The sequence below is a fragment of the Balaenoptera physalus genome (assembly GCF_965194825.1).
Source record: "Balaenoptera physalus genome assembly, chromosome: 9".
In the NCBI taxonomy this organism is placed as follows: Eukaryota; Metazoa; Chordata; class Mammalia; order Artiodactyla; family Balaenopteridae; genus Balaenoptera; species Balaenoptera physalus.
The window spans coordinates 68,357,092-68,373,772 of record NC_138888.1 but is presented as its reverse complement, the minus strand read 5'-3'; the positions used below and the strand labels follow the sequence as shown (position 1 = coordinate 68,373,772).

Here is a 16,681-nt window from a genome sequence, read left to right as displayed (position 1 = left end):
AAGTCCTAACCCCCAATACCTCAGAATGTGACTGTATTTAGACATGGGGCCTTTAAAGAGCCAATTAAGATAAAAATGAGGCCGGGACTTCCCTGGCGGTCCAGGGGCTAAGACTCCACGCTCCCAATGCAGGGGGCATGGGTTCAATCCCTGGTCAGGGAACTAGATCCCACATGCATGCCGCAACTAAGAAGTCCGCATGCTGCAACTAAGGAGCCGGCGAGCCGCAACTAAGACCTGGTGCAACCAAATAAAGATAAATATATTTTTTTTAAAAGTTAAAAAAAAAATAAAAGATAAAATGAGGCTTTATGGGTGAGTCCTAATCCAATCTGACTGGCACCCTTAACAGAAGAGGAGATGAGGACACAGAAAAGGCATCTACAAGCCAAGGAGAGAGCCTCAGAAAAAACCAACCCTGCTGACACTTTAATCTTGGACATTTAGCACCAGAATTGTGAGAAAATAAATTCCTATTGTTTAAGCCACCAAAGATGTGGTACAGCTGACCCCTGAACAATGCAGGCAGGGCATCCTGAGCAATGGATAATAGGCTATTATTCTAACAAGTTTTTTAAAAAAAAATATCTCCCTGAGATCAGACTGCAGCCTCACTGAAGAAGGACCAGCTTCACCCTGACCGCACGCTCACTGCGGCTGGGGGGTGGGTTGAGGTGGGGGAAGTGCTGAAAGGCTGCCAAGGGCCCAAATGATCTTTTAAGGTCGGGATTCCCTTTCCCAGCCACTGCTGTACAGCACGAACAGGGAAACGAGACTGCTACACCTCTCTGAAGTGAAGGAAAAAAGAAGTGGACTGTGGACAAACCTCCCTCTTCCTTTAACCCAAGAGAGACAACATTTTGAGAGGTGGGGACAGCCTCAAGACTCTAGGAAACCCTTTACTCGTGTCCCCAGCCAGCAAGAGCTGACATGGACAGGGCTGCTGTAGAGAACGGCCTAACACTGCACCGGTGTGCATGGGAGGAGGACAAGGTGACCACCTGTGGCGTCTCAGCTGGCTCCTGTGTCTGGGCTCGGATGGTTTTTAACTCACCTGCTTAATTACCTGCTCAACGCTATTTAAGATGTCACAGAAGGACACAGGTATCTCATTCCAACCCTCCCAGGCCACTGAGGATAGCGGAGAGCAAAGCCCCCTTGTCCTGGGTGCGCACCCACCGGTGAACTGGTCGAGGCCCTCCACGAGGCAGGGTAGGGGGCTTCCCTTCATGAGCACCAGGCACATCTTCCTCATGCGTTTCACGAGCTTTGGCAAGCGACGCAGAAGCGCCCCCTCCGAGGTGGGCAGGGCACCCTGGCACTGCTCTGGAACCACGGCCTGTGAGACAGAGCACAGGTTATTCTCACTGCCAAGAACAACAGTCCTAGCACGAACCTGCACGGGCGCTAAGTTTAAATGCTACGCTGCTCCACACACACCTGGCTCAGCAACAGGAAACTCTCCTCTCCACGTCTCTGAAGTCTCACGAGAACAAAGGTATCATCGCCAAAATTAAAACAGGCACGTGCCGCGGGTATTCAGCATTGTGTGTTGCTGCTGTGGGAGGTCCCCGCAGCAGAAGCCCTGGTCCCCACCTCCCGCGGCGCCTTCTGTGCTCGTCACCAGGGGCCTGCGCTTCTGCTCCATGAAGGTGGAGATCCGACAGCATAACTGCTGCCTTTAAGGTGCTGCACGGCACTGTGCTTCTCAGACACACAGGCTAGGCTAACCTGATCCGCCAAAGCCGACTTCTACCACCATCTCTCCCCTGCCTCCAATTCCTGATTAACAGTTCAAATACCAGGATCCAGATACTAGGCAACCATCGGGGGCCTATTTTCACTAGTTTTTTTCCCTTGAGAATCCCTGAAATTCTGGGACTTCCTTGGCAGTCCAGTGGTTAAGACTCCATGCTTCCACTGCAGGGGGCATGGGTTCCATTCCTGGTAGGGGAATTAAGATCCCACATGCCATGCAGCACGGCCAAAAAAAAAGACCTGAAATTCCTGTGCTGTCATCAATAGTAAGTTTAAAAATTGGATCAGCATGACAAGCGGTGAACTGATGAATACAATCAAAAGAAAATTTGGCAGCCATATCATATGTGTGCGGCCATATCATGGCTGTATGCTCCATTTCTATTATGCTTTCTGAACTATTAAAATATTAAAAATCGCTTGAGGAACCCCATTGCTAACTCTATAGACCCAGGGTGGAAAGCACAGTAGGAAGACAAAAGTCAGTACTCCCTTAAGAGTGCTCCCGGACTCCCCTGGTGGCGCAGTGGTTAAAATCCGCCTGCCAATGAAGGGGACACGGGTTCGGGCCCTGGTCCGGGAAGATCCCACACGCCATGGAGCAACTAAGCCCGTGCGCCACAACTACTGAGCCTGCACTCTAGAGCCTGAGAGCCACAACTACTGAGCCCATGAGCCATAACTACTGAGCCTACGCTCTAGAGCCCATGAGCCACAACAAGAGAAGCTACCATAATGAGAAGCCCGTGCACTGCAGCGAAGAGTAGCCCCCGCTCACCGCAACTAGAGAAAGCCTGCGCACAGCAACAAAGACCCAATGCAGCCAAAAATATATAAATAAATAAAGTTACTGGGCGGGGCGGTGGGGGGAAGAGTGCTCCCTACACCCAGTGATTATGAAGCAGGGACATCCTCCTGTAACAGGCCTGCTCACCCAAGGTCTCGATAACTGTTTAAATTTTCAGGAATTTTGCAAGCCAGCTCTTAACTCTTGGCGCTTGAAACTGGCCATGATGGGAGTACATATGTTTCTACACCATGGTTACCAGCAACCAGTTCAAACCAGCAGATCACTGCACACAGCCACTCCCTGTGCAGCAGCTTCATCACGCAGGAGCCCAAAGGCAGCTTCAATATCCTATTCCTAAACTGATGCTTTAAATCTTCCCTCACAGGTAGATGAACTGTTCACAGGTAAGCACAACAGTCGTTTCCACAGGCTAACATGAAACTTCCAGCACCAGGATTAATGCTTTCTGCCTTACTCTGCAGCAGGTCATGCAAACAAATGCTATACCACTAGTCCAAAGAGGAAGATTTCAAAGGCATTCCCTCACCTAGTTCTAAGGACACTCCTCCCACAGAAAGCAAAGACCCCACACAACTAGCTCAGGAATAAGCAAACACTATCCCACGAGCTAATACCTGCGCAGCTGCTGGCCGGGCTAACAGGGTCTCTCTCAGTGCCCGATTCAGACTCTGAATGGGCGACTCCTCACTTGCGGCTGCGTCTGTTGGCCTTGGCAAAAAGTCCAGCTCTTCCTCCTTGTCACTCTCCATCAGGGATGACCGGCAGGGTTCACTCAGGACAGCTTCAAATTTCTTCATGAATTTAAAGAGGGTTCTGGCCCCAGGTAATGACAGAGATGGGCAGAAAAAAATAGGATGGAAAGTGAGGAAATATGTAAATGACATATAACACATACATAGATCACTTAATAACTTGTACCTCTGGTACATAATGAGCTCCTTAGAAACTCATAATCTTTTTTTAAAGGAAAAAGTACGGCAGGTATTCTCGTCTCTCTTTTCTAGGAGGAAAAAAAAGCCAGGAACGGTGGGATCACTTTGCTCAAGGTGAGCAGGTGGCAGAGGACTCGACCTTCCATGGCACACAGCCTGCTCTGCCTCCAGACACATGCGTTCCTCCTGCAGGAAGACTCTGCTTTGGGTGGAAGGGCGTGGTGTTGGGAAGCCAGCAAAACAGTCTAGTGTTTTTTAGTTAAGTTCAAGGCAGCACAAGTCAGGCCTCTGTAACAATGCAGTCATGTTGTCTACCATTCAAAAATTCTGAGGTTTGGTCACCCCCAGCTTTAAAAGATCAATTACCTGTGTGTCTTTTCCACAGACTGTTTAATAGACCAGAAGCTGACATCATTCCACTTGGATATCTTAACAAATTCCTGTAAGATAAATGAAGCTCAAGAAACGGCTTTATAATGCTGGTGTCATTCTGTTCTTTCTAGATCATCTGTCTGCCGAAGACCAGAGCCCACTCCATCTCAAACACAGGACTGTGTGTCAGTGAACAAGTAAAACAAGTCTAATAAAGGAACCACGTGTTTGTCTCAAAGCAATGGAAAAAAGTGCTGCTACAATCAGTAGGTCACTATGTACTCTAGCTTAAACCAGGGTTGATTCCACGACCACTGAAAGTGTCAAAAAGAGAGGATCCTCCTTACACCCCCAGCACCTCGACAGCCCAGAGACCAACACCAGATGGTGCGCGTCTGAGGTGGAAGATCAGCCTGGGCGAGACCAGGGGAGCAGGCACTAACATCCCTCTTAGGAGCCTCTGAAAAGGCGCCACGCCCCGGAACCCTCACACACGCAGCCAGGCCAGCAATGGAGCCAATGCCGCAAAATGCAAAACCCACCATCCTAGTTGGTAGTTGCAATGCTCTCCTCCATTCCCCAGATCCCCCTGCCTCACGGTCAAATGGATTAAAGAACAGAACCGAGGAAGAATTTGCTGATTTTGTCCTCCCAAGAGTGATTATGACAGCCGTTCATCTTACTTTAAGCTCTTTTTCTAGGGGGGAACGAAGTTCCACAATTTTGGCCTGGACCCGGTCAAAGAACTGCTTGTAATAATGGTACAAATTCCATAGAACACTGCAAAGTGAATCTGGAAGAAATAAAAAGGAAACAAAACACCACACTCGCTGCATGTGCTGCTGGCTCCCCCTGAGGTTCACATCTCTGTGATGACCCTTCCTCCTTACTCTTTAGGCCACGAGATCACAGTGCAATGCAGCACATACAGACTGTATGACAGCTCATCGGGAAGCCGGGGTGACCAGTTCCCAGAGATGCAAGCTGTCAATCCTACCCTATATTTTCATTTCAGTTTGTACTGGATTTTTTTGGTTGCACTTTTGTTCTTAAAGATGGTGTACTCAGACGTTCCGCCAAACTCACAATTTCCAACCCTTTCTTGGAATCTTATTGTAAAGTCAGCAGAAACTAAGCCTGTTTTAAAAGGTGGCATATTAAGAGGCTCACCTTGACTGCTCATTCACGTAAATCTATATTCATTTTACAGCGACACTTTTGTCTAAACTGCTGTGGTCAGCGATAGGAATCGACAGTAGAAGTTTTATGTGCAGTTACTTGACATGTGGCAGCGCTCTCCCGAGATCAAAGAACCTAATAATGGCCTGGATCAAGCAGAAGCTTAGCAGGACATATGCACTGTCTAGACAGAAAAATGTGCTGCCTCAACATGCCAGCTCCCGAGCTCTGCATCTGGTGATTTACCTCTGCCACGGTTTGCTAGCCAGGGCTTCCCTTATAACCAGTCTGCACTCAACTTTAATGTTTTTCTCTATATCTAACCTGAATCACATTATAGGAAAAGACAACTGAAACTGTCTTGTTTAAAACCTGGTATGCAACAAGACACCTGTCTCATGTGGAGAATTCAAAGGGTAAAATTAAAGAAAAAATATTATACATACATATGTATATCCTTACCTTTTCCTTCAACTTGTGGCATCAGCAAGACATGACAATGGAAAACCAGTAACATCTGAAGTCGTACGTGGAACTCTCCCAGTGAAGATCCTTCAATAAATGCTTGTAACGTGCTGACCAGCAACATCAGGGTCATCTGTCTGTCATCTTTAGAGATTCAAAGAAGAAAACATATATGTGCCTGCAACCATCACTTGCTGTCACAAAGCGCACACAGTCTACTATGGGATTCCCGTGGGATGGCCGTCAAGTAGAGAAACCAGTTAAGGTGAAGCTTTGAAGCAAGGACCACAGCTAAATTCCAAGCTGATTTAAAAACTACAGCCCCACTCAGGGTATGTGTGAAATGCACTCACAGCAAATTAGGAAACTGAATTATGAGGCACTTGTTCTAAGTATGAGATGAAATCCTTTTAACTCAAGCATTTTAACTACTACCTACCAAGACAGAAACTTTCTCTTTGACTTGTCTCATGGATACAGAGAAGAAGGAAACTTTATCTTATGACTAGCTCTCTGGACTCTGGACAAGTCACTTAAACCTCTCTGACTTCCATTATTATTCTTAGTAAGAATAAAACTACACAGCTTTCTTGGCTGACCTCTCAGGAATACCTCGCAGTCAAACGATACATCCTATGTGAAAGTAGTGGGGCGAGGACGCATGGGAGCAGGTAAATCCCACACTCTGCAGCACTTCAAGCTTAGCTTGGACCCTCTAAATAAGCAGGGAATTTACGGACGGGTGTTACCTTCCTGCTCTTCTGTTTGTTCTTGCATGTGCTTCTCCAGCATCTGATAGATGGAGAACCAATGCTTGGTGGATTTCTCAGTATGGCGTTTCATGGTATTATCCAAACTCATGGACCAGCAGCTGAAACGTGGAAGGAGAGGCCAAGGAGGCATTTAAGGAAACCTATTCAAACATCTGAAACCACAGAAGCAGAAGCTAAATATTCACTATTCTTTCCTCCCAAATGGAGATGGAGAAGCTCCCAGTCTGCTGCCTCCGAACGCATGCTGTTGTCTGGTCTCCAGCTGACATACTACATAAACTCTGAAGAAGCAAACTACCCAAAGACTATATCCCTACAACCTAAGTTCAGGAGGGGAAGTGACAAATGTATCACTTACTTCAGTTCCAGTTTACGCCAATGGATGACCATCTGAGTGACCACATCAAGATGTTTCCGCAGAGACAGGGCTCGACTTGCATTCTCCTCCCAATCCTGAAGAAACACAGATAAAATTTACTATGGCCATTATTCAGTCCCCTGACCACCTCCTCACTCAGGAACACCCTGGACTTTTCTTGAGCAAAGACCCCTGGGACCTTCAACAACTTTATACTGATTTACCAATAACTAACCAGAATGAGTTTACATCCAGCTTATCCAGCTTTGAGTTCTTTCTGGTCACTTGACAGACCTCCAGCAGAGCAAATAGCACAGGGTTTGGAGACCTGAGTCTGAATCCCTATTGTTAGTCACGTGACCCCTCCAAAGTCCAGAGCCCTAATCTGAAAATCAGGGAAGCACCAGCCACTTCAGAGGCTGTGAGAGGACTGAAGGGCTGAAGAGTGGAGGCACGCTGCCGGTCTGAAGGCCAACCCAGAAGTCCTGGCAGACTGAGCCCTTAGGACTGGTGGACGCCGAGTCCCACCCTTGAGAACAGGTGAGGCAGGCCCCCTATGTGTCCCATGGAGGCAGTGGCTTCACTTGCAATAATCTGACCCTATGTCAGAAAAACCAAGGAGGCTCATCCTTTTCCAACCCAAACTATCACATCCTGTCCCTCTAACGATAAGAGATTCTCTTCAGTTGACTATAACTAAAATGAAGACTGGAGAGAATCCTCTTACCTGTGCCTTTGCCAGAAGGATCTCCAAGCCATTCAGGAACTTCGAGATGGGGCTGGAAAGTGGGAAGCTACGAATCCTGTCCATTACAACCAGCAGCTGTGGGGGGGAGGGGAGGGAAGGGGGGGAAGAAGATTTGGGCATCCTCGTGGGACTGTCAATCACCCAAAGTCACAGGGTACTGAAGAGGGGCCTGACTGGAAGTTTCATGCAAAGGCCCTGCTTCGTGAGCACTTAGGAAAGCTGCGGGTGAAACTTCCAGGGCTGCAGATACTGCCCAAGATAAACACTTTATCTGCTGCATTACTCTGGAAATAAGATTGAGTTTGATAAAGTAATTACTCTTATTACTCTCTGTTATAAGTTATTACAGAATTAGCTGAAGATCACAGAGCAAGGTCTGAGTTAAAACTGCCAATCTTGAAAAAGCCAGGCCCTTGTTAGTATAAGGATGTGTCTGAATAAAGAGAGCAACATAGCAGCACTTCAATATATGGACGGCAAACCCTGAGCAGCAGATAAAATAAGTGGAATCTCAAACACCATTTACACAACAGCATTACAACCTGGTATATTCATCCTACAGGGAATAGCACTTCACTGAACCGCAGTTCTGTAAACCTCTGTTTGCGTATCCAGTGTGCAAGTCACTGCCCCCAGTACAGTGAGAGGCTGCCTCCCCACCACCGCCCTACCTGCTCAAGCGCCGGATGTTCCGGCCAATCCTGCAGCAGCTGGCGGACGGCCTCTGAGAAGCCTTGAAGCACAGGCTGGCAGTGCCGAGCTTCCGGGACGTTGGGGTGATGGTAAAAGTCATAGGGACCGTCAGGCTTCACCATCAGGTCCAAGGTCCCCTCCCCAAAGAGAGTGTTACGGGACAGGGTGTAGGCCAAAAGTTGGCTGCCCAAGAGCTGGTCATTCAGCTCAACTCCTGTGAAGTTAACAAGATCACTGTAAAGTTGGTATCAAGTTACAATGAGGTCAGCAACATGCTCAGAAATAATGAATGACAGCGACTAAATGAAGTAGATATTGCAATGCCATTCACCCCCAAGGCAGCAAAGGTCTAAAAGACTGTGACCCCAATACTACAGTGGTCACCAAAATCTGCCCCAAGTTTCGGTATATACAGAGGAACTCAGATACTGCCTACATGTAATCAAGAGGGTACAGAGTTTGGTTTGATGGATTCCAATTCCCAGTTTTTGTAGCTCTTCTTGGTAGGCAGAAATGAAATTTAAAGCCTCCTTCCTACTTGCAAGGAATAACTCATGAGGTCACGTAGGAAACTGCATCAAACCATATCCTGTGAGATTAATTTCTGAGTTGCCAGGTTGCTCCCAGGAATACATGATTTCATTAGAAAAGCACTGAAGCTGCGAAAGGGGAATTGGAAATAATGCGGAGAAACAAGACCATTTAAACTAATTCTATATCCTTACTCTTAATCCCTTTACCCCCACGTATTCAAAGGGTGAAAACCCATCTTTATTGCAGAATTTTAAATCAATTTTTTGGAATTAGCTTAAGTCCTTTAAGCTAAGGAAACTCCATCAATAAGGAATTTAGCAGAAACAGGGACGTAATAGTTTCAATTGTTCCAGAAGTAGCAATCACATCTATTCGTTTTGATTTCCCAAGAGCTTAACAAAAGTAAACTACCATACCCATCAGGGGGTAGAAGTTTGTCACAAGCGATGCCCCAGTCTGGTAGCAGGACAGAAACAGGCTGAGGTAGTGCTCTGCCCCATGTGGCGGCGGCGTCTGCTGGTACCAGAGGGACTGAGCAAAGCCGAGGCACAGCTGCTGGTGTATCAGCATCACAGCCTGCATCGAGCTCTGTGACAGGAGGGCGGGGTCTGTGGCGGCCTCCTCTTCTTGCCCGTCGGAAGGTCCCTTATTTGCCTCTAGTGTTGATTCTACCAAAATATCTGCGAAGTCCTGTAAATAATATTAGAGCAATTGAACTTTTAAAGTCAAAATCCAGTTCTAATAAGACTAAAAGGAAGGGGGAAGGATGGAGTGTGAATGATCAAGAAAATGAAATAGGGAATTACGTGCATTGAGAAATATTTTAAAAATTACAAAACCATTCAAAGGGATGTAACAGGAACTAACATAGTGCTGTAGGTCAGTTATAGAGTAAATCCTAAGAGTTCTCATCACAAGGAAAAAAATTTTTTTCCTTTTATTTTGTATCTATATGAGATGACGGATGTTCCCTAAGCTTACCGTGGTCATCATTTCATGATGTATGTAAGTCACATCACTATGCTGTACACCTTAAACTCACACAGTGCTGTATGTCAATCATATCTCAATAAAATTGGAAGAAAAAACAAAGAATTCAAAGGGCAGGTGTGTGGTATCAAGGGAATTCATTCCAACCTCTCCATGCAGTGGGAACTGTTTCCTGAACTCCCACTCTTCCTCCTCCTCCTCGCTCAGGGCTGTCCTAGAGTTCCTGCCCCGGTATCTGTACAGGCTGCTTTCCTGCTCAGCCTTCTCTTGGGCTCTGCGTTCCTGTTCATCCCACTCATTGATGATTTCCTAAAAAAAAAAATCACACATTCTGAAGGAAGCTTATTTGCCTTTGCTGAGGCATTTACAATGAACAGAGGCAAGACTTGCTATCTCTTCCTCATGAAAACAAAATACCATGGTTCAAGAACAAATAAATGCCGACATCCAAGACACTAAATTCCATGTAACAGAGAGCAAATGGGATTTGTTTTCAAACTGTGTATCTGCAGCAACCTGACTTTCCTAAAACCCCCCTTGCTGTACTGTTACAATTTCGCAGGTGTGAAAACTTGCTGTAGTGGCACGACTGGGGACTTCCCGTCAGGTGTGAATGGTGCTCTGCATTAAGGGCAGGGTGAGGGTCAGCAACGTGGGTGTGTGATGCAGACTGCACTTGGCCAGCACCTCAGGGAGATAGCCTGGGGGTTCGGAAAAGGGAAAATGGGCTGGGGACTGGGTGGTGGAGGGGAACCAATCAGGCAAAACTGGGCTATACGACACCAGACATTTCTTAAATTCCCTACTACCTCTAAAGCCCTACAATTGGCAAAAACTATAAAGAAACCACCCAGTATTGAGAAGAACTGAGGAGATAAGCAACCCCAGGATGACAATTTGTATTAAAAGCCCAAGCAAGCAGTTAACCTTTGTCTCAGCAATTCTGTTTTTCTAGAAGTTTTACCCAAAGATCTAGCTTTAAGACTTTTAGGATGGCACTGGTTTGGGTTTCTTAAATTTTTTTCCCCAAAACAGAAAAAAAAACTTTACATATAAATGTAAATATTCAGTGACAGGAACTGTTAAATGACTTACCCATACAACAGAAAACCCGGCGGTCACTAAATATGATACAGGTGGAGAATACCATAATAATGAGGGAAATAAGCACTAAATTCTAGCTGTTACGTTTTTCAAGGCAAGTTATAAAACAGAATGGACTTTCTTAGCGGTTTGTAGGGCTCGAGCCATTTGAGGACATTATCTCGGGGACCACGGAGGGTATAGCATTGTCCTCGACCAGAGCAGCCCTTTTATCTGTTAAATACTGGATCACTCTGCTAATACTTGTATTTTTTAAAAGGGTCTACTCCCCACCACCCAAAAAAATTGTAAACCACTGGGAAAAAAACAGCTGTAAAAAATTTAGTGTCACAGACACACACTTACAGATACATGCACAAATGAGCAAGCCTAGAATAGAACACACCAATGTGTTAACAGTTATATAGTTTTGAGTGGCAGAATCTAATAATTTCGCTTATACTTATTCTTCTCATTGTCTACAATGAAAACAAATTGCTTTTGTTGATAAGGGAAAAAACAGAATTTATTTTATTTTATTTTCTTGGCTGCGCTGCTTGGCTTGCAGGATCTTAGTTCCCCAACTAGGGATTGAACCTGGGCCCCTATTTTCTTAATATTAATAAAAGTTCATTCAATTACATGGCAAAACCCACCATAAAGTCAAACAACCAACAAAAAAGGAGAGAATATTTGCAGTGTATATCAGGCATAAAGGGCTAACAACACTAATATTTTTTCTAATCTCTTAAAACTTGACAAAGGCCCCTAAACCTGACAGGTAAACGGGAAAAAGCCAGTAACAGACCCTAGATCCCCAGTGCCTACCCACACTGTCTCACCTACACCGGGCACGGCTAGTGTCCTGCAGGCGCCCTGCTCGTGCCCCCAGCTCCCGTCAGGAGGAGGGCTTACCTGACACACATGCCTGAAGAGCTGCAGGGCCCGCTGGTCCAGCTCTCCCTTGCACAGCACGTGGGAGCGCAGGTACAGGAGGGCGTTCAGCAGCAGCTGTTCCTGGGTGGGGCAGGGCCTTTGGCTCTTGCCCTCCAGCTCCTTTCCTCCCAGGCGCTTAAGGAGCAGCTTCCCAAGGCCTCGCAGGATCTCCTCCGACTTCACCGAGCACAAAGCATCCGCATGAGCATAGTAAGTGGGGAAGGTGGGGCCCACTGATGGGAAAGCCAACAGGGATGTGGCCAGGGCACCCAGCCTGTGCGCGCAGGCCACGCCACCATGGAGTGAGGCGTGGACCTCGCACGCCACCAGCCGCATGCCGTGCTGCAGCTGCAGGACGGACGCCTGCAGCGGGGCCGCTGCGTCTGGGTAAAGGGCGAACTCCTCTGCCAGCCGCCTCCGGAACTGGTGGTGTGACTGCTGCCAAGAGGCCTCCTCCTTCAGAAGGTTCTGGGCCATCTGGGCAGCCCGAGGTCCGTCCGTGTGGAGGGCCTGCAGGAGCCGAGTGAGCAGGTCCTGAACGGCAGAGGCCTTGGCAATGCTGGTGACATAGTGGTGGACCTCCTGTACCAGGGACTCGTACGCAGGCAGCGGGGGCCTGAAGGCCTGCTTCTTGGACAGGCTGCAGATTAAGTTCTCCAGCTGATCAATTCTCTGGCGAAGCAACCTAAAGGCAAATTAACACAGTATGCAAATTCTGTCAGAAGCAAAGCAGCAAATCCAGACTGAGCCTCAGGAAAACAGAAGGAAGACATTTCAGCTACTGAGGCATAAAATGATATATGGGCAATTATAATGAAAATGGATAATATATATGCAGGCATTTACCACGTGCAACATGTGTCGTCAAGCATTTCGGAGGCACATCTCGTTGAAGTGGGCACTATTATCCTCCTTTTACAAATACAGCACTGAGGTTTAAGGTATTGAGTGGTCTACCCAAGGTTTAAAGCCAAAGGTCAGGGACAGGACTGGAACTCAGAACCCACCACTAAACAGTATTTCCTAAGGTAACAGATCTCCACAGTGCACGTCATTGCACGCCACTCCTTCCACATTGAGAATAAGCTCTGCTTTCAACCCTCCTGGCCCCATGCGAGTCCTCCCCCTCCTTTTACAGAGTATGTATTTTTCCTGATTATAATCATGGCTTTGGGATCTACCTGCTAATGTAGTTCAGAGATGTAGATCATAACCTCAGCTTAACACTGTAATTATACTACAAAATGTCTTTTTAAAAAGAATATTCAAGGGGCTTCCCTGGTGGCGCAGTGGTTGAGAATCTGCCTGCCAATGCGGGGGACATGGGTTCGAGCCCTGGTCTGGGAAGATCCCACATGCTGCGGAGCAACTAGGCCCGTGAGCCACAGCTACTGAGCCTGCGCGTCTGGAGCTTGTGCTCCGCAACAAGAGAGGTCGCGACAGTGAGAGGCCCGTGCACCGTGATGAAGAGTGGCCCCCACTCGCCGCAACTAGAGAAAGCCCTTGCACAGAAACCCAACTCGCACAGAAGACCCAACACAGTCAAAAATAAATAAATATTTAAAAAAAAAAAAAATTCAAGCCAATAACCCCCAACTGGAATAATCACTACGGTGTTACCTGACGTGAGGATGAGAGTGACCGAGGACGACTTCATCCTCCAGGTCTCTTCCGGTCTGCAGCTGGGATGAGAGGCTTCGGGTCTTCCACTCACACTGCAGCTGTTGTAACTAACGGAAGGGGAGAGACTGGTCTGCTGTGCCCAGCTAGGACCAGGCTCCAGAGACAAAGCCCTGGGGAAGGGTCGCTCCCTGGATGGAAGGAACCTGAATGAACCAAGGGCAGGGGTTTCTGTTCCACTAACCTGGACCACTCACCTCAGAGCTGTCAGGTGAAAAGAAACTATCTCATTTATGCCAATGAACTTCTAAGTCTCTGCTACAGCAGTCTGATCATCACCCCAACTAACATAATTTTCTTTCTTCAAAATATAGAACTAGTGTATCACTATCTTAATGTATTCAGTTCCTGAGTTTGGCTGGAAGTTCAAATAGCAAGAGATACACCACATTATCCGAATCTACCTACTTCCTGAGTTTTGGATAACAAACGCCAAAAGTTCAAAACCTAAGGAATGCTATATACCCTAAAGAAGTTACCCAAATCCAAATATCCACCACTTACTTTAGGCAGAGGGATCTGGATAGGGAGGGATACCACTAGTGGTCTCCTGTTGTGCCCTCTGCCCAGGGCAGCCTATCAGCGGATACATCAGAATGGCCCCTCCCAGTGCCTGAACCCACTCAGAGGAACCCGCAAAGAGGAAAACACAGTCTTTAGAACACACTCCTGGGATGTCACAGGGCAGCTTATGTAAAATCATCCCTCTGTGCTCTGAGCATCCAAAGGGAGAGAAAGGAGTAATATACTAAAGCAAAGCCAGCCAGTCAGGGATGCAGCCCACGCTCCAAACCCTCCCTCCATACCTCTTCCTTGGCGTACTTGAGCTTGTACTCCCTCTTCACGGCGGGGTCGAAGCCTGCCTGGGGAAGCCAGGTCTGGATCTGGAGCAGGCCCAGGCTCACCCACAGGCTCCCACGGCGGGCTGGCTCAGGCAGGTGCCGCTTACCCTCCCCCTCCCCAAACAAGTGGCGCAGGGAGGTGAGCAAAAGGCACAGCAGCTCCTTGGGCAGCGTTCCCTGCCCGGCCATGTCCCCGAGAGTCTGGCCCACGTGCTGGCATGCCTGGCTGTCCCCAGGCAGCAGCTGCTCACAGTGCTGCACGTACTCCTGCCGCCGGGGCTCGGGGAGCAGCTCTGCCAGGCCAGCCAAGTGCCGGCACAGCACCAGCCGCTGGAGCTGGGAATCCGTGCGTCTGTGGGGACAGGGAAGCACTTAAGGGTCTGCACCACAGCGACCCCCATTCCTTTCTCATGCTACTGTTCTTCCAGAAAATGACAAGACAGACTGCACTGCCTACACCTAGAGGTGAATTTCAATTCTCACTTAATCTGATACGGTTTTCTAAGTACCACCTTCTTGATCACAATATACTTACAGCTGACAGAGTGGCTGGCCAGCTCACAGCAGTCTCTGTCATGGACTGAAAACCTGCTCATCCAGCCAGAAAACACCCTTCCTCCACCCACCGGCACTAGCCACGACCGAAGAAAGCTCTGACCGAGGTCCCCACTACCTGCTCTGGAGGAAAGACGGGAGCTGTACCGTCTACCCGGGGGGAGGGAATACCTGAACTCTGCTACGGAAGGGACAGCCATGTTGGTCCACAGCACCGAGCTGATGTCCTGGAGCTGCTGTGATCTCTCAACCCACTCCCCCAGGGTGACATGTGAGGAGGACAGGATGGGGAGGCCGCTCACATCCCAGGGACTTGCTCTGTAGCTGCTGGTCAAGACTTCAAAGCAGCACTTGGAGAACACGGCTCTACTGAGACTTCCGGGACCCTGATAAGGGGAGAGGAGTCATGTTAGCTTTTAGAAATTAAAAAAAAGGGTTTCAACAAGCAGCACTGGGGCACCTTAGAGGAAAGAAAGAAAATTTTAAAAGGAGATTCAGGTTGCTAGGAACAGGTAAACATCAGCCTGAGACAGGACCAGAAGGGCAGAATGGGGTCGGGTGCAGTGGGCCTTTGAAGGACTCCATTCTCTACGAGCAAGGAGCACTGGGTGCTTTAGTCATGCAGAAGAAAACCCCTCAAACCTGGGCATCAGGAAGACCAGTCATGCAGCAGAGCTGGGGGCAGGAAGGTGAGACTTGGAGGCAGGGGAAGGAGTTGGAAGACAAACAGAAGAGCCAGGGACAAGCCTGTCTCCCTGGACTGTTAACCTGGGACACAGGAACAGCTGTCCACGAACAAAGGGTTAGTGGGTCAAATATACATGAGAGCAAACCTGACTCTATGCAACTCTTGGGGACCCGTAAGGTTTAACACTAAAAGCTTTGAGAGATGTTTTACACTAAAGAAATCAATCTTGACGGAGCAATGGAACAGAACTGAGTCCAAAAATAAATCCATGAACATCGTGGGAATAAGGTGTTATGACAGAGATGGCATTTCAAAAGAGATGGAAAGGATGAACTAGTCAAAACTGGTGTTGTTAATACTGCTTTTGGATATGCTTGTTTGTATAAAATAAAAAATTTGCATCCGCACCTCACAAAACGAGATACCCAGATGAGACTGATGTAAACATAAAACAAAAACAAAAACAGAAAATATGAGGGCTTCCCTGGTGACGCAGTGGTTAAGAATCCGCCTGCCAGTGCAGGGGAACATGGGTTCGAGTCCAGGTCTGGGAAGATCCCACATGCCGTGGAGCAACTAAGCCCGTGTGCCACAACTACTGAGCCTGCACTCTAGAGCCCGCGAGCCACAACTACTGAAGCCTGTGCGCCACAACTACTGAGCCCATGCTCCACAACCAGAGAAGACACCGCAATGAGAAGCCTGCGCACCGCAATGAAGAGTAGCTCCTGCTCGCCGCCAACTACAGAAAGCCCACGCGCAGCAATAAAGACCCAACGCAGCCGGAAAAAAAAAAAAAAAAAAAAACAGAAAATATGAGAAAATGGTTTTTTTAACTCTGTGGGTAATGAAGGCTTATTTAAAAAGCATGATACCAAAGCCAGAAAGTAGAAAGGGACTGGCATATTTGAAAAGAAAACACTATAAAACTTCTGTGATATAAGAAAACGTCTTCAAACTTGAGAGACGACAGAACACTAGAAATGTATTTCCAAATATATGCTGGGTAAAGGTTTAATATCCATAATATATAAAGAGAAGTTCAATAATAAAATGATGATTAATGACTTTTTTTTTTAACAAAATGAGCAATAAACATGACTGGAAAATTCAGAGAAAGAAATAAAAGCAATCAATATACATATGTAAAGACATTCAACCTGAATAATAATCAAAGGAATACATATCAAAATGAGATTTTTTTTTTAATTGTATGACTGGCAATAATTTAAAGTGTTAATAACACCTAGTGGGGCAAAGATACGGAAACACAGGATATAAGAT

At 47.3% G+C, this 16,681-nt stretch overlaps 1 protein-coding gene across 4 annotated transcripts in view; it reads right to left on the bottom strand.

Annotated features, from left to right (window-relative positions):
- The window catches only part of MDN1 (midasin AAA ATPase 1), a 160,786-nt gene that overhangs the window by 38,154 nt on the left and 105,951 nt on the right, over positions 1 to 16,681 (bottom strand). For all 4 annotated transcript variants that reach the window (XR_014267738.1, XR_014267739.1, XR_014267740.1 and 1 more), the window contains exons 60-74: positions 14,881 to 15,095; positions 14,119 to 14,506; positions 13,253 to 13,362; positions 11,612 to 12,317; positions 9,761 to 9,922; positions 9,040 to 9,313; positions 8,068 to 8,303; positions 7,376 to 7,471; positions 6,649 to 6,743; positions 6,267 to 6,388; positions 5,515 to 5,661; positions 4,557 to 4,666; positions 3,868 to 3,941; positions 3,184 to 3,382; positions 1,180 to 1,339 (exon numbers count right to left, since the gene is read on the bottom strand). Coding sequence is in view for 1 of the 4 variants with exons in the window: in XM_082475781.1 (XP_082331907.1) it covers positions 1,180 to 1,339; positions 3,184 to 3,382; positions 3,868 to 3,941; positions 4,557 to 4,666; positions 5,515 to 5,661; positions 6,267 to 6,388; positions 6,649 to 6,743; positions 7,376 to 7,471; positions 8,068 to 8,303; positions 9,040 to 9,313; positions 9,761 to 9,922; positions 11,612 to 12,317; positions 13,253 to 13,362; positions 14,119 to 14,506; positions 14,881 to 15,095 (3,094 nt within the window). In the remaining 3 variants the exon portion in view is untranslated. The remainder of the gene's footprint in view (positions 1 to 1,179; positions 1,340 to 3,183; positions 3,383 to 3,867; positions 3,942 to 4,556; positions 4,667 to 5,514; positions 5,662 to 6,266; positions 6,389 to 6,648; positions 6,744 to 7,375; positions 7,472 to 8,067; positions 8,304 to 9,039; positions 9,314 to 9,760; positions 9,923 to 11,611; positions 12,318 to 13,252; positions 13,363 to 14,118; positions 14,507 to 14,880; positions 15,096 to 16,681) is intronic.